Source organism: Pollachius pollachius (genome assembly GCF_949987615.1).
Source record: "Pollachius pollachius genome assembly, chromosome: 10".
NCBI classification, from domain to species: Eukaryota; Metazoa; Chordata; class Actinopteri; order Gadiformes; family Gadidae; genus Pollachius; species Pollachius pollachius.
Genome location: NC_136943.1, coordinates 23,290,940 through 23,313,175, shown reverse-complemented (window position 1 = coordinate 23,313,175; position 22,236 = coordinate 23,290,940). Strand labels below are relative to the sequence as shown.

The window sequence follows — 22,236 nt, the reverse complement described above, 5'->3', positions numbered from 1 at the left end:
TGCAACCCACTTGCTATGCTATGATATCAGCTCTGATATATCTGCTGCTCCACTTACTGATCATAGTGTTATCTATCTATATGTTAAACCTAACAACAGTAGAACTTGTTCAAACAAATATTGGAAATTTAACTCTAGCCTAATCAAAAATAATGATTATTGTCAAAAGATAAAATCACTAATTACTGAAATTGTAAACCTGGAAGAACTAACACCTTTTTTTGTGGTCTTGAAAAAAGGAGACAAAAGAAAAATAACATAAATTCCTTGATAATAAATGATATAGAAATCACAGAACCAAAATTAATCTCCTCAGAAATCCTCAAATTCTATAAACAGCTTTATAGCTCTAAATTTTCTGATGTAGACTGCCATACATTCTTGAAGGATATAGAAAAATATATTCCCAAAGTTGAAGATATCTTTAAACAAACATGTGATAGTCAAATAACAATTACTGAACTGGACAAGGTAATTAGCCGCCTGTCTCTTAACAAGGCACCGGGTTCGGACGGACTCACAGGAGACTTTTATAGACATTTCTGGGAAGATATTAAAAAACTACTGCATCAAGTATTCCTGGAAATATTTGAAACTTGTATACTTCCACCCACAATGAGACATGGGCTCATCATCTCAATTCCTAAACCTGGCAAGGACCCCAGACTCATAGAAAACAGAAGGCCTATTACTCTTAGAAATTCTGATTATAAATTACTCACATACATCTTCACCACTCGTCTTCAGACAGGTATTTCAGAGCTTATTGCACAAACGCAGTCTGGTTTCTTAAAGGGAAGATCAATCCACAATAATATAAGGCTGGTAATGGACATTATTGAATATAGACATCAAATAGAACATGATGGTTTTCTTTTCTTTTTAGATTTCTATAAAGCGTTCGATTCCGTAGAGCACCCATTTATCTTCCAAGTTCTTGAACATTTAGGTTTTCAGAGTCAAATTTAGGAATTTAATTAGTGGATTATATCAGAATATCAACAGCTGTGTCATGCTACCTTGTGGCGCCACCCCCAGTTTTAATGTTAATGTGGGAATTCCACAAGGTTGTCCCATTTCACTATATTTGTTTATATTAGTCACAAATGTTAGCAATTTACATTAAAAATTGTAATGAATTTTTTTTTTAAATGTCTTAGGTATCGAAATTGTCATCTGCCAACTTGAGGATGACACAACAATATTTGTGCAAGACAGACACCAAATTCCAATAACAATAGAAAAAAATAAAAAATTCTCCAAAGCTTCAGGGTTAACTTTGAACTTAAATAAATGTGAACTATTTGCAATTCATGATACAACTCTAAAAGACATCTGTAACATCCCTATCAAGTCAGAAATTAAATACCTTGGAGTACACCTTACAAAAGACCAAAAACAAAGTCAATACTTGAATGTAGGAAAAACAATAAAAGAAAGTAAAGCCAAGTTAAATTTATGGCTCCAAAGAGACCTCTCAATACTTGGCCGAATTTACCTTACCAAGATGGAATGTCTATCAAGAGATGCATTTACCCAGCCTACTCTAATGCCATCTCAAATAAATTAATCAAATCTATTAACCAAATAAATCTGAATTTTATTTGGAGGAACAAGCCACACTATATGAAAAAAAGTAATATGGTTAAAGAAATTAAAGATGGTGGTTTAAAAGTTATTGATTTTGATTGCCTCAATGGAACTTTAAAAATCAATTGGTTGAAATCTTGGATCAAACATAGCAACTCATTTTGGTACTGTGTTCCCAATAACCTATTCAATAAGATCGGAGGTTTAAAATGTCTTCTCATGGCAGACTTCAACATCGATAAATTGCCTATATCGTTGTCAGAGTTTCATAAACAAATTCTATTATATTGGAAAATGTTATATGTGCATAACTTTTCACCACACACTACTATGCTTTGGAATAATAGATATGTTTTATACCGAAATAAATCATTATTTTATCAGGAATGGTACGAGAGGAGTATATGGTCTGTGGTTGACTTAATGGATACCAATGGTAATCTCTTAGATTATCAACAATTTTGCACTAAACATAAATTCAACCCATCCAAAACAGACTTAATTGAATTACAAAAAGCACTTCCTCATGGATTTGTATTTCTAACAAAAAATATATTGGCCCACCAACCTATAATACCACAACTGGGCCCATTGTCAGTACAGGGGATTTTAATCCTAGACAAAAAATGTAACAATCATTTTATAAGGAACTGCCTCAATGAAACATTGTTCCCCGGCAAACAAAACAAAAATAATATCCTATATAAATTTGATAATAAATCAATTGATAAACTAAGAACAATGAACCTAAAATTTCCTATACCCCCCAAAACAAAAGAAACACACTTTAAAATTATGAACAACATTTATCCTTCTAAAGAATTACTTAGACTACGCTTTAATATCGGTGACAATTTATGCACATTTTGTGAAAAAGACATTGAAACCACGGACCATGTCTTCTCATGTGATATAATACAAACATTCTGGGTTGACATCCACAATTGGATCAAACAAAAAAAAGTATTATTTCCAGCTGCTATCTCTCGTGATGTCGCTTTCGGTAAGATCTTACAAAACAAATATGATGAACTCTGTTGCAATTTAATTCTTTGTCTAGCTAAATTTTTCATCCACAAGAATAGAGTTATGAAGTCATCCCCCAAATTTATTGTCTTCATGAATGAATTTAAATTGTACATGAAATCACTAAAACTTGTAACAGAAATAAAGGCACAGAAACTATATAATAATTTAAAGAATTTTCCCACTTAAATGAATAACTAAAAATTATTTGAATCCCCCTTATGAAATCAATGTTTATTTTATTTTATATTTAATTTATTTTTGTCTTTATTTTGAGATGTTTATTGTAATTTTACTTTTATTTCAACTGCTCTAAGTGTATTCTATTGAAGCAGTAATGTGTATGTTCCTATTGTGAGTTAACTTGCACTAATGTTGAATAAAAGTGAAGAAAAAAAAAAAAAAGGGTCCCATGTGCTCTACCAGAAGAGGGGCTTGCTCTATAGAGAGATGTGATGGTGTGTTCCTGAATCCTCGGACGCCAGCCTTCCATAGTTGCACGTTTGACGTCACTTCCGGTCTCGGAGCATTCATAGCGTTCCTGCTCGTCTTTGTGATTGTGGCATGAATTTGGCTAGTCGTTGTTTATTGTTAGCTACATTGGTCTCTTTAGCAAACCAGCCCGAAAACAAACATCACAACTTTACATTGTATTGCACACACAGCAAGACCATGCAATGTATAAATTGGTGACCGGAATAAATTAGCAATGTAATCAAGTGTGTAAGAGCATTTAAAATCGACATTAAAATGACCTACGTGGTACAAATACAAAAAAAAATCTCTTCACGAGCACAGCCATTTTGTTGAGAGCGTCATCACTGCCCTCAGTCTACTCATGTTTTCGAAAGATTAAGACAAAAAGGGGCTGTGCCTTCGAGAGATACCGCAAGAAAGCTGGGAGATCTTCGACTTTCGACTCGGAAGTCTAGCGTTCGAGGATTCAGGAACACACCATTATAGCTATCACTCTGGGATGAACCACACGGGCGGGACTATGCTGTAGCGTCAGACATGTGTCTATATTCCCATTGGCTGTTTGTTGATGACGCGTTGTACGGAAATATAAGGGGACATTCTGTGACAGCCAAGCGTCAGTCAGTTTTAAAAAGGTATACGGCTATATACAGCTATAAATAGATATATACAGGTATATTTTACACAATTAAAGCTGTAGTGTGTATAACTTAGTGGAATCTAGTTCAACGAACTTGTGATCTGATCCGTGTTGTTAAACTATAAGCGATGACCCTCTGTGCACCAAAATAGTCGTTGTATTTAGGATTATATTAATTATAATTGAGTTTCACTTAATCCGAAAGTTAAATAGTGCAGCGAATGTCTGCATTTTTAATCCAGCCATGCTTCGACCAGCCCATCAGGGGTTAGGTTTAGTCTGTTGAGAAACGTTAATTGGCTTTAAAGTAGACAACCTGAAAACTGATAGACAAGCTTGAGGTATGTATGTATGTATGTATGTATGTATGTATGTATGTATACACCTCAAGCTATTTATGTATGTACACACACACACACACATATATATATATATATATGTATATATATATATATATATATATATGTGTGTGTTCATATATATATATATATATATATATATATATGTGTGTGTTCATATATATGTATATTATAACTTTATTCAAGACATGGGAAGGTCCACAAAGACAGCACAGTACATAGATAAAAAAAAATATATATATATAAAACAGTACAAAACATTTAAGAAGGATGCAAATGAGGCATTACCAATCATAATACAAACACATTTAAAACACATTGAAGCTTCGGGTCCAATGTTTCCAGAAGCAAGATGAGTACGTTGTGTCACTCTGAGAAATATCAGTTAGAGACACAATAATACTATATATGTGTGGGTATATATATATATGTGTGTGTGTGTGTGCGCGTGTGTGTGTGTATGTATATATATATATATGTGTGTGTGTATATATATATATATATATATATATATATATATATATATATATATATATATTTGTGTACATATAGAGATGTATATACATATGTGTATATATATGTATATCAAATCCACCTTTGTGCGTTTCATATTAATGTTGGCTTATGTTTACCGTCCCATTCAGCTTCATGTTTTTTCCTTATTTTATCAACAACAATCGCGTTCATGTTAAAGGTCCTTGGTTAGATATATCAGGACTGTCATCACTTGACGCTTGGTCACTTGATGCTTTCGTAAACTATGACGTCATTCTGGAGGTCCCTGCTGGCTACAGGCCAGAGGGTCTACACACCGGACCTATACCTAAATTGATATTGACACATTTCAGATCACTTTCACACATTGATCGGTATTGGCCTGGTATTCGGCTTCCTGGGTGTTCCAACCCAGTGGAGATCATGTAGGTCTCGCTTGGGTCCAACAACGTTTGTTTATGTTGTCTGTAATAATTCACCTTCCACTATACTCGTAGCATTAGTTGTAATTATATTTTTGTGATAATCAGAGGCTTATAATCAAATGCTTTTATTTAACAAGGATGTGGGTGGTGTCCAGTGTTTCCCCTGGAAGGACCTTCCATCTGTTGACCGTGGCTTTTCTCATTCTGCTGCGATCCTATCAGATCGTCCCGGGCCATGTAGAAAAGGTAAGCAATCCCTTGATTGGTCTATTTTCTCCCATGGCCAATTTTAAAGTTAGTTGACTACATACAACTACAAATAACAATAATGCATCGTTGAAATGTAGGTTATATGCCATCATGATAACATCCACTCAAAATATATATATTGGAAAAATTGTATTGCATGGCTGACATTTGAGTTCTTGTGAAGTCTTCTTCAGCCCTCATCGTGGTGGAGGAGGGAGGTGATGAAGAGGCCAGAGTAGGAGATGAGTTCAGTGATGAAGAGGATCTGGAAGTGTTTCAGCCCACTGACCACTGGCAGACCCTAAAACCCGGTACAGTGGTCAGGGATCTCTTAGCCCTCTGAATGTTGGGACGGCTCCAGTAGTAACTCCACTCTCCCGGACCGTGGTGCAGGTCAGGCGGTGCCCAGAGGCTCCCATGTGAGGCTGAACCTCCAGACCGGACACAGAGAGGTCCGCCTGGGGGCGGAGCAGATGAGAGGGGAGGAGCCGAGGAGAGGGGAGGAGCCGAGGAGAGGGGAGGAGCCGAGGAGAGGGGAGGAGCAGAGGAGAGGGGAGGAGCCGAGGAGAGGGGAGGAGCCGAGGAGAGGGGAGGAGCAGAGGAGAGGGGAGGAGCAGAGGAGGGACCGGCCCCATGAAACAAGGTATGATGCATTGAGGAGGAGGTCCTCTTTTGGCGCATTCAAATCAGTGGGAATTATGGGGGGAGAAAACATTTTCGCGACTTCGGAAAGTTCTCGTGAACGATTCATGACGCTCTTATGATTCGACTTCCTTTCGGCAAGGGAGCCAGATTTTGAAAACAGAGTTGCCCAGTTGGTGACGTATGGTTTACTAGTGACCAGTGTTAGGAACGTTACTTTAAAATAGTAATTAGTTATAGTTACTCACTACTTGTTCCAAAAAGTAATTGAGTTAGTAACTCTATAATAAAAGTAACTAGTTTCCAGGGAAAGTAACTATTTGCGTTACTGTAAAAAAAATAAGTTGCTATATGTCAAAGAATTTGGATTTGGATTTTTTAAATGGTTGAACTGCCCATTCAAGGCCCTGATATACTTCCAACTGAATTTTAATTTGCTTGGTTGCAAAGGCTGTGGAACATCTGCCGAATACTACAGAAAATGCCAACTATTTATCGGATTGCTCCTGACTCGCCATTTCTGCAGTTTGGTGTGTGCGTGTCGTGTATGTGGCACGCGTGTCCTGGCTTGTGTGCGAAAACACTGGATCTGATTGGCTATCATGAAACATGACTCTGCCTTAGCCAATCATAATCGCTTATCTCGTTGTTAACCCACCCGGTCTCCTCACTAGCAGTTTGTGTTTGGAGCCAGGGGTGCTTTCGGATTACGCAGTTCAATTCAATCAATTCATAGTAACGCACCGCATTTAACGTACAGTAACGGTAACAGCGTTGTAATGACGGAAACAGTAATTAGTTAGATTACACCGTTACTGAAAAAATAACGGCGTTTCCTAACGCCGTTATTTTAAACAGCGTTATTACAAACACTGCTAGTGACGCGCATGAATAGGCGGAACATGAACGTTTTACTCAATATAAAAGAATCAAACATCATCTCACATACTTTACTATTGATTGACGTTGTAACCGTCTGCTGGCATAGACTTTGCTCAGTTTTAAACGTTGTGTACTGGTAAACCAGCTCTAGATAAGGGGAAGTGTAGCCTTCTTTTTTTTACCACTTTGTTTATTGATTTTTCACAATATAGCAAAACATCATTTTACAAATGTAACAATTTTTTTTTCATCCCCAAAAACAAACAGACAAACATAAATCAATAATCAATAATTATTATAATAACAATAAAGCAAACAATGACAACAACAACAACAACAAAAAAAAAAAGGTGTGTGCACAGTTTGGAGTTATTGGGATCCATAGCAAAATAAAAGTGAAAAGAGAAAAAAAAAAAAATGTGTACATCGTTACAGCTGGTCAAGCAGGTATGTAATGAAAGGCTGCCAAACATTGCTAAAATTGTCCTTTGAACCCTTTAAAGCAAATCTTAGCTTTTCAAGCTTCAGAAATTGTAGTGTGTCCCTAATCCAGTGCTTAAAGGAGGGTGGAGTAGCCTGCTTCCAATTAAGTAGAATTAATCTTCTGGCTATAAGAGTGACAAAGGCAATACAGTTAGATTGTGCTGTAAAAAGATTATCACCCTCACATTGAATACCAAAAACGGCTGTAAGAGGGTTTGGAGCTATTGGTCTCTTAAGTATCTTGGATAGAGCGTCAAAAATAGAGGACCAGTAACTAACAAGTTTCGGGCAAAGCCAGAACATATGAGCTAGTGTTGCAGGTGAATTTTTACATCTGTTGCAGAAGTGTAGCCTTCTATACAGTTGCAATACAATGTGCTTCTCATAAATAAAAGCAAAAGGATAGTAGGTGATAGGCTACAAGGAAATAAAAACGTTCAAACTGGAAACTGATCCTACTAAGTTCTGTTTAGTTCTGACAGTTTTTTATCGGATTAAAAAAACCTGCTGTGAAGAACTTTTAAATTCCGAACACAGTGCACTGTCGGAAACACGCGTAAGCGTGAGCGTCATCACTAACGAGGCGTGTCGTTATCACCAGGACCTTGAACGTGCCTTTTATCCCTGTGTCCCCATGTGACCCAACACTCCTTCAGTTCAGAGTCCCTGAAATCCTTTGTGTAGTTAAAGGGATTTGATCTACTTCCTTCGCAGGCTTTTAAAGGGAATTTTGTTTGTCTGTTAAATGTGGCTGCATACATAACCTACACCTATAGATGGCGATATGTAGATCTGATTCTGCTGATGTCCTGTATTGGACAGAAAATAATAATTGAAGTAAAATGCTGCCAGCAATGGCTATTTTAAAGGGGTGATATTATGCCTTTTGACCTTCCTCTTGCTTTAGACTGTTGTATGCCGTTTGTAGACATGTTTTATGTTTGCTAAAATAGAAAAATCTTAGTCTGAGCCAGGGGGAGTATTCGCACCCACCGAGTAACTCTCATGTAACCGCCTAGTTGTGCTCAAAATTGACTGCCCAGATAATGTGACATCAGTGGGCGGTGCTGAAGTGCAGAAGTCCCGCCTCCCGGCTGTTAGCCACATCCTCAAACCAAGCAGTTTTCCTTTTATTTTGCTTGCACCAGTTCTGACTAGTTCTTCTTCTACTAGGCTTCTTGACAGAGCCTTCTCAAGAACAGCACCCCGACTCTGGAACTCTCTCCCCCAACCTCTCCAGGACTCCCCCTCGCTTCCCATATTCAAATCCCGTTTAAAAACCTACCTCTTTTCCCAAGCCTATGACCTCCCCTACCCATAACCACCCTTATCCCTATCTACTATCACACTCCGCCCTGCTTCTGTTGGGCTGTCTTCCGCTTGTCCCCCCTGAATGTCATCTCCCTTTTCATGTTTTATGTAAGCGTCTTTGGGTCACTGAAAAGCGCTATAGAAAATTAATGAATTATTATTATTATTATCCTACACACAGAGTAGACAACACCATATAAAGTTGTATGGGTCTGAGATAAATCTGACCCTGTATGCGTGGCTTAGGTACCACACCAATAGAGACTGAATTTGTTCCTGGATTCGGCAAGTGCTTCATGAACCTCCTCCAGGGTGTGAGCCCGTTGTTTCTCTGAATAAACCAGCGCTGAACCATCAACTCTCTCCAGTCAGAACGAGCCCAAGACCACTGTCCCAGAGGATTAAATGACGCTTCATCAATGCTTTTCTAACCAGTGATTTTAATCCATTGGGAACATTTTGAAACTCCTATTTAATAGTTAGCATATTAGCTAGGCTCTTGTTTAGTAAGGGGTCATTTGTATTTTGACTAGAAATATTGATCAGATGATGGCGCTATAAAGAGAGGGAGAGGTGTGCTGTGCTGCTGCCTCACCCTCTCCTGGGCGCACAGGACTTATACCGGGGTCTGCGCGCCACATTGCTGTATTTCAGAGCATGAATACTATGATGTAACATTATAGCATTGTCAACATGCTCAAATGTATTTTTAGTATGATTGTTTTGACCAAGAATAATGCGTTGGGCGACCCCAAGATCAAATTCACCTCATTATCTTATCGACTACAGATGTATGGGTAGTAGTCGACTCCTCTAATGATAAGGTAAAGTTATGTTATTTGTGGTAATTTCATTAGAATGAAATAACCCAACTAAATGTCTTGTGAATACAACTTTAATACATTAACTAATCTGTGAACATGATTTCTGCCTGAGACATCAAATCGATTTTCAACAGCATTGGTGTTGAAGGCCAACGCTTTTGTTGTGGTTTTGATTGAGAGACCCCTAGCCGCAGAAATGACATATTAGACCTTTTTTGGCTGAAATTCAAGTTTTAATAAAGGGTTACAAAAAGAAAGGATTCCCCAAATGTCCCTGGAGTTAAAGTCCAGAAGCAGTAACGCCACTGCCAATGTGTTGAGCTGTTGGTTGATGGTTTATAGCCATGAACTCTGTAGTCTTAGCTTACCTTGGATGATGTTTCTTTGTTATTGGCAGCCAGTCCTACTGGAGTGCTGAAGAGCTGAAACTGAAACTGAAGAAGATGAAGGACTCTTCCCCAAGGAGTGGAGCTGCACACCAACAAGATCAGAACAAGGTACTGACATCTGATCAAATCTTTAATCCTCTAAACATGACATTATTATTATTATTATTATTATTATTATTATTATTATTATTATTATTATATCCTTTATTTAACCAGGTTAGTCTCATTGAGATTAAAATCTATTTTACAAGAGAGACCTGGTCAAGATGGAAAGCAGTACAAAGTTCCAACATAAAACACAAGACAAAATACAAGTTCAATACTAAATGCAATAGTGATAATACATTAAGATCATTGACTACAAAATTTGCAATTTCACATCATATTTTTAGATACAGTAGACTTTAATAATAATTATTAAGTCATTTGTTTTTTCAGAAATTGTTGGAAGGTTGAAACATGTAATTGAATAATCTTTAGAATAAATGAAGAGAGCATAATAGCGGAAACCACACTAATACTGTATGAAGAAACACTGGGGTCACAATGCCCCTTTAAAGGCCTTCATCACCAGGTTGATGAGTAGCCTTCTGCACATCGGCTAACCCTAACCCTAGCTGTACACTCTGATACTCAATTTGTTGACTTGACTAGAAAACTGTGTGTAAACCCATTGCCTTAAACCATTCTATGCAGGGTTAAACTAACCAGGGTTAGGGTTAGGGTTAAACTAACTAGGTGAAGTTGATTTAACTTAGAACCTTAATTGGATGCAGTAGACATATCAAGTAAAAAATTGTAGTCGTAAGTCAAACTCATAACATAAATGTTTCATTTTCTTGAGTCCAAGTTGTATAAAATAAAAAATGTAAGTTACCGCAAGCTACTAGACTGTGAATGGGCCTCTCTTCTCCCTTACAGACATTTTACATCCAAATCTCTGCTCAACATGATTATTGCACTGTATATTTCAGAATAGTGCAAACAACTCATTTGATTTAGTAATGAGGATGTTTTTTAACAAACATGAAAGAATAAGTAATGACCACTCAAAACCAAAGGCGGGTTCACAGTGTATGCTGGATAGAAATGCCTCCCAGTGGCTACAGTCCACTGGGCAGACTGGTAGCCTGATCTATCCATCCGTCTGATAGACACGCTCACTCGTCCAAATGGTTCAGGGTCAGTTCTCGTATCGGAGTTCAGTTCTGGTTCGTCACGCTTTGGTCACTCTGGTTACTCTGGGGTGACATAACACAGACAATCTCTCATCCCTTCATTAAGAGCTAACCCTTATCCCTATGCAAATGTTATATAACAATTCTTATTACTGAATTTACTAATGTTAATAGTGGCTGTTATAATATTATTGCCTAATTGTACATTTTTTGTGTTTTCTTGTGTTTTTGTGTCCTTAGTTTCGCTCAATTGAGGAGTTGAGGAAAGACCTGGCAACACTGAACCTGCTTGTTGAAACCGACTTTCAGGTCTGTTAAAGATGAATTATGTGTAGGGCTTTAACTCACCAGCATCGCTTCGTACAAATGTATAATGTGGGACGTACGGTAATCAAAATAGAAACGCCCGTCAAATAAATGGATAATTTAAACTATACTATAATTTGATAAGGTTTCACTGATTTTCAGGTTATTAAACGGCTGCTGGACCAACTGAACCGGACCAGCAGCACCGAGCAGAGACTTCAGATCCTGCTGGAACTGGAGTATCTGGTGCATCAGGTGGGCCCCAAACACCACCTCTACTGGCTTTATGAATTATATCACAGGAACAATATCTGGGTGTTGGTTCTGCAGACTGGGGGTCTTTCTGTCGTGAAGTGCGTGGACCTTAGGCCCCGCCCTCGCAGCACCGATGGTGACGTGATGGTCGCCCCTTTGTGTGGGGCCTATTTTATACCGTCTCTGTTGTAGCCCTCGCTGGGTTGGGTGACAACGCGGTAGCACATATACAATTTTAATTCAGGTGGAAACAAATTTAAAACCTAAACTAATGTTAATTAAATTAAAGTGTTACATTCTTATAGATTGACTTATCTTAACTGCATCGTGCCCCATTGTACACTGCAACATAAAAACACAATGGTTAGCAGTATGCAGCTTTATATATCATTACATTTTATATCATGGTTGCCACCCTCTTAAACCCTGAGGTAAGTTGCTACAGTTGCAGAACATTTATTTTTTTAATTTTGGACAATGATCTACTAAAAAACGTGTGTGTGTGTGTGTGTGTGTGTGTGTGTGTGTGTGTGTGTGTGTGTGTGTGTGTGTGTGTGTGTGTGTGTGTGTGTGTGTGTGTGTGTGTGTGTGTGTGTGTGTAGGTGGATAATGCCCAGACACTGTGCTCGATGGGGGGACTACAGCTCCTTCTAGAAGGTCTCAACAGCTCTGACTTCAGGCTGCAGGACCGCTCCGCGTTCGTCCTGGGATCTGCATTGGCCAGGTACCGTGCATACAGTATGTGTATGTATATATATATATATACATATGTACATAACATCTCTTATTGAAGAAACCAAAGCTTTTGAATGTGCTCATGGGGGTTATACTATCAACATTAATTAAATTGTGTCTACGGTGTAAATGCTTAGATTACAATATTCTTTTATAATTAGATAACAATATATATCATTGATAATCTAAAGATCTAACCCTATAAATGATATAGATTTTTAGGGTAACTTCCATTCAGTATAAATTGCTTATTATATTATCTTATTTATTTTTCTACTGTGATATCCACATTAATGACCAACTTCAGGTTTGCTTTGGACATTTTTTGCAGAGTCCACACTTGGAGTCAATAATCTGCTGGTGCCTCTTTATATATTTATCAGAGGGGAACTGTCATTGCCCTCTACAAAGGGCCTAAGATATTCTAGATATTCTAATTTATTTTAATCATTAATTATTTTACAATTAACATCCAAACAAAAATGTGTCTGAGGAAATAAACCTTCAAAACGGCCGATTCAATTAGTAAGGTTCAATTTAATAAGCCCTTTGTCAGCCTCTCAGAAGGCTGCTTACTGCAGTTGTTGGGAAGTATAATGCTTTGCAGCTCTGTGATTGGTAGAGGTCAAGTAATAGTAATTCAACGAGACTCGATGGTGTGATCGAGATGCATCGTACACCGGCCGCACGAGTTGCAAAGTGGGAAATCTCCCAGCTTTCTTGCGGCATTTCACCGAGGCACGCCCCTTTTTGGTTCTAATATCTCGGGATTCTCAGAGTCCACACTTGATGACATCGCTGCTTTAATCCGGTCACAAATGTATGTATTGCCCGGTCTTGCTGTGTGTGCAATACAATGTAGTTTTATTTATTATTTTCAAGCTGGTTTGGTAAAGAGGCTAATGCAGCTAACAATGACTAGCCAATGACCGACTTGTCGTGTAGCGATGCCCACAAAGACAAACGGGTGCTACAAGCCAAGAAATAACGCCTCAAGAGCGACTCATGAGGGTGGTGTACGAGGCTTCTCGAACACACCATTATTTCTAATGGCAGTAAAATTGACCAATCTTCTTGCCTCTCAAGAGGTGGGCTTTGTTATCGCTTTATGACAAGTTCTGCCTGCTATGAAGGAATCCAATGAACAAACAAGCTACTTGGTTTACTTCATGATGGCAGCTGCCGCGAGGAACGTAACCGCTAGTGAGGAGGTCATTGTTTCTGATTTATTATCTAGAGTTGTTATTATCTAGAGTTAATAACAGGAAGACCCACGCCGGAGCAAAAATTAGTTCAGAAAACCAAAACTGTCACCAAAACTACCAGCCAGGAGCAAATCTCTTTTGCTGGACTCACGTATTCAAGTTGTTTCAGAGATGGAATTCTCGTAGATAACTTTTGCAGTTCTATAGAGAGAGAGGACACAGTGCGTCATTATAGAGAGGACAGCTACTTTAAAGAGGACCCAGTGAGCTACTATAGAGAGGGCTCTACTATAGAGAGGACACAGTGAGCTTCTATACAGAGGGCTCTACTATAGAGAGGACACTGTGAGCTACTATAGAGAGGGCTCTACTATAGAGAGGACACAGTGAGCTTCTATACAGAGGGCTCTACTATAGAGAGGACACTGTGAGCTACTATAGAGAGGACAGCTACTACTGAAGACACCAGTGTACTCCCCTGGTACACCAGTGAGCTACGACTACTGAAGAGAACGGGGCGCGTCCTTGAACGGCGTTTCATGGACTCAGGACTTGCTGTTCACAAACTAGCCTACCGGGAACATCAGAAGGCCTACAGCAAGTCCCTCAGTGACACACGGTCCCGGTTCTACTCCCACATAATCAACAATAGCCCTGGTAACTCCAAGCAGCTTTTCTCAACCATAAATCATCTCCTCAAACCTCAGACCCCCCCACACTCAGAACACAACACGCAGGAGCGGTGCAACAGCTTCATCTCCTTCTTCAAATCGAAAGTAGACAACATCCACTCCCTTCTCTCCAACCCCCCTGCCTCACCGCCCTCCCCTCTCTCCAGCCCCCCGCCCTCCCCTCTCTCCAACCCCCTCCCCTCTCTTCTCCCCGCCCCCGCCCTCTCTTCTCCCCAGCCCCTCTGCCCCTCCTGCATCTCCAGTCACATCCGCCAACCCTCAGTCCGGGACTACTCAGCTCCTCTGCTGTTTCACTGACATCACTCAGCATGGGGTTGAAGACATCCTAAGGAAGATGAAGCCCACCACCTGGGACCTGGACCCATTTCCCTCAACCCTGATAAAAAGTCACTCCTCTGCAATTAGTCCCATGATCACCAAAATCATCAATCAGTCTCTCCGGTCCGGCCATGCCCCCACGTCTCTGAAAACTGCTGTCATCAAGCCATTACTCAAAAAGCCCAGCCTTGACCCCGAAGCACCTGCCAACTACCGCCCCATCTCCAACCTCCCTTTCCTTTCAAAGGGGTTGGTAAAGGTAGTTTCTGCCCAACTCCACAAGCACCTCATAACAAACAGTCTTTATGAGAAGTTCCAGTCTGGTTTTCGCTCTGGCCACAGTACGGAAACTGCCCTGGTCAGGGTCACCAATGACCTGCTGATGACTGCTGATGCTGGCTCTCCATCACTTCTCATCCTTCTCGACCTCACCGCAGATGACTCCGTCGACCACCACATCCTTCTACACCCCCTTCACTACTCCATCGGTCTCTCTGACACTACCCTGGCATGGTTCACACCATATCTCTCGGACAGAACAGAGTATGTATCCCTGGGTGATGCTAAATCGTACACGCACTCTGTCACTTGTGGTGTCCCTCAAGGATCAGTCCTTGGCCCCACCCTCTTCATACTATACATGCTCCCCCTTGGTCGTGTCATCAGTCGGCATGGAATATCTTCCCACTGCTACGCTGATGACACCCAACTCTACATCAAAACAAACCCAACCCCCTCTGCAGCCCTATCCACACTTTCCACCTGCCTGGAGGAGGTAAAGGTGTGGATGGCGGCTAACTTCCTGCAGCTCAATGGCTCAAAAACGGAAGCCATTCTTGTTGGCACTCCACCCCAGACTCGGTCATCCACTATCACCAACATCAGCTTCTCCGGCCACGACATCCACCTCGCATCCTTAGTTACTAACCTCAGTGTCAGAATGGACCCTCACCTGACCTTTGAGGCCCACATTGAACATCTTTGCAAAACCTCCTTCTTCCACCTCAGGAACATTTCAAAACTCCGCCCCATACTCACTCTCCCCAATTCCGAAAAACTTGTCCACGCCTTTGTCTCCTCCAGGCTGGACAACTGGAAAGCACTCCTCATCAGGATCCCCAGCAAGAACATCCAGCGGCTGCAGTACATCCAGAATTGTGCTGCCAGGATCGTGATGGGGGTGCGGAAGTACCACCACATCACACCCATCCTCAAATCCCTCCAATGGCTTCCTGTCCAGTACAGGATCGATTTCAAGATGTCCCTTCTGTCCCACCAGTGCCTCCATGGCACTGCCCCCCTATACCTCAAAGAACTCATCACTCCCCATTCCTCCTCACGCCATCTCCGCTCTGGACAGGCCAACCTCCTTCAGCTTCCGACGACAAGGCTCAGAATTATGGGCGATCGCGCCTTCTGCTCAGCTGCACCAAATCTGTGGAATGCTCTCTCTGACCATCTAAGGGCCCCACAGTCTGTGGATTCTTTTAAAAAAAAAAGGCCTAAATACCCATCTTTTTAGAAAAGACTTTGGCTAAACTGCTATTTTAAATGATTATTTTTGCTATATTATTTTTCATTTTAATCTAGTTAGTCTTTTATGTTGTATTTATATTTTAATGTGCATTGTAGCACTTTGAGAGGACACAGTGAGCTACTATAGAGAGGACAGCTTCTATAGAGAGGACAGCTACTATAGAGAGGACACAGTGAGCTACTATAGAGAGGACAGCTACTATAGAGAGGACTGCTACTATAGAGAGGACACAGTGAACTACTATAGAGAGGACAGCTACTATAGAGAGGACTTCTACTATAAGGAGGACAGCTACTATAGAGAGGACAGCTACTGTGTCCTCTATAGAGAGTACACAGTGAGCTACTATAGAGAGGACAGCTACTATAGAGAGGACACAGTGAACTACTATAGAGAGGACAGCTACTATAAAGAGGACAGCTAGTATAGAGAGGACAGCTACTATAGAGAGGACAGCTACTATAGAGAGGACCCAGTGAGTTACTATAGACAGGACAGCTACTATAGAGAGGGCAGCTACTATAGAGAGAACTGCTACTATAGAGAGAACTGTTACTATAGAGAGGACAGCTACTATAGAAAGGACAGCTACTATAGAGAGAACTGCTACTATAGAGAGAACTGTTACTATAGAGAGGACAGCTACTATAGCGAGGACAGCTACTATAGAGAGGACACAGTGAGCTACTATAGAGAGGACAGCTACTATAGACAGGACAGCTAGTATAGAGAGGACAGCTACTATAGAGAGGACACAGTGAGCTACTATAGAGAGGACAGCTAAAAATAGTTTGTGCCACACATAATGTTGTCCACTTTATTGCTGGGGCAATTTTGATTTATTTTCCTTTTCATTTTAATATTTAATTAATTGTAAATTGGATGATTCCATGTTAATTTTATTTAGACTGAAATTGCTTCCATAGATCTTAGATGGTAAGGCTTCAAAATATTAGCATTTTATGAAATTTAACATTGAATACTACTTTTCCATCTTGCTTCCACCCCCCCCCCACACACACACACACACACACACACACACACACACAGTAACCCTACAGTTCAGGTGGAGGCAATGGAGAGAGGAGGTCTCCAGAAGCTGTTGACATTACTTGGTACACAGCGGCCCCTCAGTGTCAAAAAGAAGGTAGTTACGTATTAGTATAGCCACCCTGTTTATACACACTGTACAGTCCACTACGCTGCCACCCATTGACCTTCTCCCTGTCCTCTTCCCACTCTCAGGCTTTGTTTGCGCTTGCATCCCTGTTACGTCACTTCCCCTTTGCCCAGAGCCACTTCCTCTCCCATGGGGGGCTGCAGGTGCTGTCAGAGCTGTTCAGAGAAGACCAGGGAGGATCTGTCAGGGTCCGCATTGTCACCCTGCTGTATGACCTGATCACGGAGGAGGTACAGAACCCTACTCTATGACCTGATCACTGATGAGGTAATGAACCCTACAGTAGGGCTCAGTACCTCCTCAGTGAGTAGGGTCCCTACTCACTGAGGAGGTACTAAACCCTACTCTATGACCTGATCACTGAGGAGGTACAGAACCCTACTCTATGACCTGATCACTGAGGAGGTACTGAACCCTACTCTATGTGTTGCATGAACGTTGGATCATAATCAGCCCTTAGGTCCTCTCTTCCACTCCTTTATCATTCTCTCTCTTTACAACATCTTACCTACAGCAACTCTTAAATAGTGGTTTTATGTTATGATTTCTGTCTATATAAACCCGATGTAGGGACGGGTCTTGCAAAAAAGTGTAAGCCACCAGTATTTAAACCCAATGCAGCAGAAAAATGGATAATCATCATAATGTGTCATTTATTCAAAAGGAGCTGCACTCCAAGGTGTCCACAGACGAGACACCGGACCGCCTGGGCCCGCGTTCCAAGGGGTCCCTGGACCAGTGTTCCATGGGGTCCCTGGACCAGTGTTCCAAGGGGTCCCTGGACCAGTGTTCCAAGGGGTCCCTGGACCAGTGTTCCAAGGGGTCCCTGCGTGCCGGACTGCAGGAGGGCCGCTGGTGCAGCCTCGTTCCAGAGCTGCTGGACTCTGCTGAACATGACTGGAGAGAGAAGGTAGTTGGAAGAGCACCTTTAAAGACGGCAGAAGAGCACAGTATCTAGAAACTATGCAATCGAAGAAACCTCCCCTCCCTCTCTGCTGCTCCCTCTCCGCTCCTCCCTCTCTGCTCCTCCTTCTCTGTTTCGCTACGTTTGAGATGTTTTGTTTTTCCCGTAAATGTGATTTACAGGCTAAATTGATTTCCTGAACCAATCAGGGATGAGATGCCTTGATGGAAAAATCAGAAATGATCTGGGAGTGGTCTAAGATCGGAACGGTCTCGCACGGAGACGACACAGTCAACTCAAACTCAATAACGCTGACGGAGGGCCACTCGGTTCCATTAGCTGGCTATCACTGCTGTATGCAGGAATGGGTTAACCTAGCGATTTTTAGTTCTTGCATTTGGTTCTATGAACATCTTTAATGTACCGACAGAGATACATTGTTTCACTTCTTATGACAAATGTACATATTGTAAGTCGCTTTGGTTAAAAGCGTCGGCTAAATGCCCAAAATGTGAATGTAAATGCACTCTCAGAACAGCTGACACAATAATGCTACATTCCACCCCTGAAAATGTTATGGCCGTGTTTTAGCCATGGATGCCGAGTGCTGTCTGCAAACTTACGACCATTAACAGGACGACACAGTTTGTGATGCACCAGAGGAGAACCCAGATACAATCAGGGGATCCCATGGTGCATAACTCATCACGGTGTTACATTAGTGCAAAATACCTGGTTGGCAGAGTCTCTGCAACTTCCCCACAGTAAAAGTTTGAGAACCCCTGGTATTTTATACCGATGTATTTATATATTGAAGTAATTTTATATTGAATGTGCATTTTGTGGCAACCCTTTAAACACAACTGGTTTTTCAGTACTCTGAAGTGTCCTAATCGATCCCCTGCATAAGCAAACGGTGTGTCCATCCTCCAGGGTCTCCAGACCATGCTGGCCATGGTCCCAGTGTGTCTGGACCAGTACCGTCGCCATGGCTCCCTTCCTGTCTCTCTGGGCTCTCTGAAGGCTCAGTACCGGGACCTGGTTCACCAGGAGCAGGCGCTGGGGGATGACGAAGGGTACTTTAGGGAGATTCTGGACCTGTTGCACACCCTTGAACTCAAAATGAAGTGATGGTGCATAGGTATAAAAAATATATCAACCGTATCTTGAAGACCTGGATGGATGGAGGAAGGCTCTAGCCAGTGCCCAAGTAGGGTACAGACTTTCTGGAGGCCAAGAGGCCCTCCACATCTTCCAGCACAATGTGTTTGTTGTAAATGCCAACGGCTATCATAAACTAGTTTATTGGATATGGAATGTGTGTTCAACAGTCCCTCCGCAACAAGCTGTTGTTGAGAACTTTGTACCAGACAAGTTAAAGGCTGTAACAATAACTTGTCTGACTGATTTGTTGTCCTTTTCTATTTTTATTACAATCTTATTTTGTATCATAATTAGTGTTCTTCAGATACATTTCCCGACCCATACCAGTCCTAGAGCTGGGCCCTAATAAGAACTATTAAAGAGCAACATGCAGGTCGATAACTCTTATTTAACTTCGGGAAAGTATGTGGAAAATCAAACATTTTGAAATTAGACACACAAAGAACTTAAAACTAACTTGTGGTCAAGATTGTTGCTAAAAATTACATATTCAAATATAATATGAAATAAGAATGCCTACAATAACAATACGTAATCATAGATACTGTGAATTCCACCAATAAAATGTTGCATTTTCACAAAGGGAAATGGCTGCATGTGTACACCTTCGGGATTGTAATTAGTAGGTATTCACAGATTGGAGCTGTACACATGCGGCCACATTTCACACTTTGTGAAAACGCAACAGTCATTTTGATAGCATCAAGGTCTATTTTTTTTATCAGTCTAACCAATCAGAATCATATATATTTTCCATGGTGACAGAGGTAGTTCTACTTAAAAGCCTTTTAACGTTTCTCACCACACAGTCCTCTTATTCCATCCATCGTTGTCTACAGTCATAGAACTATAATGCACGCTATTTAGATGTCTTGATCATTAATCATGATAGCAGTTGGCACAAACAAGGCAATGTTTACGTGCACTGCGGTTGGTGAATATAGGTTACGCAACTTTATCATAAAGAGTACTGGCCTGCTTGTATTTTGAACAAATGAACGTTTCCCAAACATGGCTGTATTAAATAATGCACACGGACTGCCCTCTGCCAAAATATTGGACCCTAACACTGGCTGCATGAGGCTTGTCCGAGAGAGTGACAAGCCTAAGCTTCTCTGAGTACTGTATACATATCGTATAACGCTCATACACAACAGTACAAAAAAAGTATTGCAAATATGTCGTAGCCATGGGGATACCACCCCCCCTCCCCCCCCTTCCTAAAACTCTTAGAGAAAACAAATTAAATAAAAATCTTAGTTTTTCAGTTGATACAGAGTCTTTAACCAAAAGTTGATTGATTTCAAAAAATGTTCTCTCTAGAGCCTGTGTTTGTCCTTTCTGGGCTACTGTAGGTACGAGGCGATGCAACATGGCGACATGAGCAGCTTCATTTCCACATATAAAGGGCTCATTCTAAGCTAACCAAACACCATTCTTATTGTCACAGGAGCATACACTAATTAAAACATACTTATTAATGTCGTTTTTTTTTTCTGCCTAGGCCATTCACTAGATGTGACTAAACTGCACACATTACACCTTTAAATATCCGGGGAAGTCAACCTGCAGCTTGTTCTTTAGCATACTCCTTATCTCAATATTGGCTGGAGAAGGATTACTATAAAATGTACTTGTTGAGTGACATGTCCTTAATGCTATACTTAAAGGACAATTCCGGTATTTTGAACATTGAGCCCCCTTTCTGGTTTTTCTAGGATGAAATAGAGTGGTTATCACCGAAATTTTGAATATTGGTCCTGTCTTGAGTATTTGGCTAATTTCGAATCGCCTCTGCCTGTTTCACAATGGCTGGCTATGGGCATTCAAAAACAACCCTAAACGTTTGTTTTCAGAAATGTGAAACTCATCGAGTGGTTAGTGGTGTTTGTTGTTGTTCCTAATCAAGTATAGTGGCAAAATAGTTTCTGTTGTGTTTTATTTGGCATTTTGTAAATCGGCATTTTGTAACAAAATCCATATCAACATTAGGGCTACAACCACTTTATTTTGTGGAGAACTAGCGCCTTGAATTTTTACTACAGCGTTTCTACAGCTCGATGCGTTTTCGCAATGAGTCTGTCTTAACAGATATTCCTGAAACACATCAAAGGAAAACGGAGGGGCAAACATCATTTTCGCCCGTCTGAACGGGGCCTATTCTTCTCGGACTGTATGTTTGTAAACAGCGAGCAGGCTTCATGCGCATGCTCATCGCTTCTTCTTCTTCTTCTTCATCTTCTTTTTGCTGGAGTTGTGTAGCAGAAGCAGCGCCCCTAATGGGCCTAGAATGTGTACCACAGCATTCCTACAGCTCGATGCGGTTTCGCAATGAATCCGGCTTTACGGAGATATTCCTGAACCACATAAAACGAAAACAGATGGTTTTCTCCCGTGTGGACGGGCCCAAGTAAACCGCTGCCCAGACGGACAACACACACACACATACACACACACACACACACACACGGAGTGGCCATCGTCCCGTCCCCCCCCCCCCCCCCCGCCCCTCCACGCACACACACATACATACATCTGCACATCGATGTCACGTAAGTGCACCTGCGTTCGGAGCCTAGTTGTTTTCAAACCTGTTTGGCAGAGACTGGCAAGAACGTTTTGTCCCCACTTTCTCTGAATTAGTTAATTATTAATTATTAATTTCTCTGGATAACTTAATTAGTAACAGGAAATAAAAACTTATGTGCCTCAAATCTGCCGATTGTTTGTGGAAATTTTCCTGATGTTTATTTTGAGCCCATTTCATTAAGAGGGTTGAAGGGTTTCATTTAGGGTAAATGATGTAATGTATTGAGGCCCCTGTGGGACCCTGGGCATGGGCTCTCTGTCCAGCCATCACATGGCCATGCCTTAAAGGTGGCCAGGTTGTGAAACCCTCTCTCCCACTGGACCAGGGTGAGGGTTTGCATTCATATTGTATGTTTATGTTGCTTGTTAATGATGAAAGAG

At 41.0% G+C, this 22,236-nt stretch overlaps 1 protein-coding gene across 3 annotated transcripts; it reads left to right on the top strand.

The window, feature by feature from the left end:
- The first annotated feature begins 3,680 nt into the window (after nucleotides 1-3,680).
- sil1 (SIL1 nucleotide exchange factor) lies at nucleotides 3,681-20,304 on the top strand. Of its 3 annotated transcripts, none has more exons than XM_079744659.1 (12): nucleotides 3,681-3,728; nucleotides 5,150-5,258; nucleotides 5,446-5,572; nucleotides 5,655-5,904; nucleotides 9,801-9,900; nucleotides 11,211-11,279; nucleotides 11,439-11,531; nucleotides 12,134-12,255; nucleotides 17,069-17,165; nucleotides 17,264-17,428; nucleotides 17,863-18,108; nucleotides 19,036-20,304. In XM_079744659.1, the coding sequence occupies exons 2-12, from the start codon at nucleotides 5,151-5,153 to the stop codon at nucleotides 19,231-19,233; spliced, it is 1,575 nt and encodes a 524-aa protein (XP_079600785.1). In that variant the 5' UTR covers nucleotides 3,681-3,728; nucleotide 5,150; the 3' UTR covers nucleotides 19,234-20,304. The 3 variants fall into 3 exon arrangements, with proteins under 3 accessions (XP_079600785.1, XP_079600784.1, XP_079600786.1); XM_079744658.1 differs by having other exon boundaries at nucleotides 3,693-4,074; XM_079744660.1 differs by having other exon boundaries at nucleotides 3,728-3,766.
- Nucleotides 20,305-22,236: the final 1,932 nt, after the last annotated feature.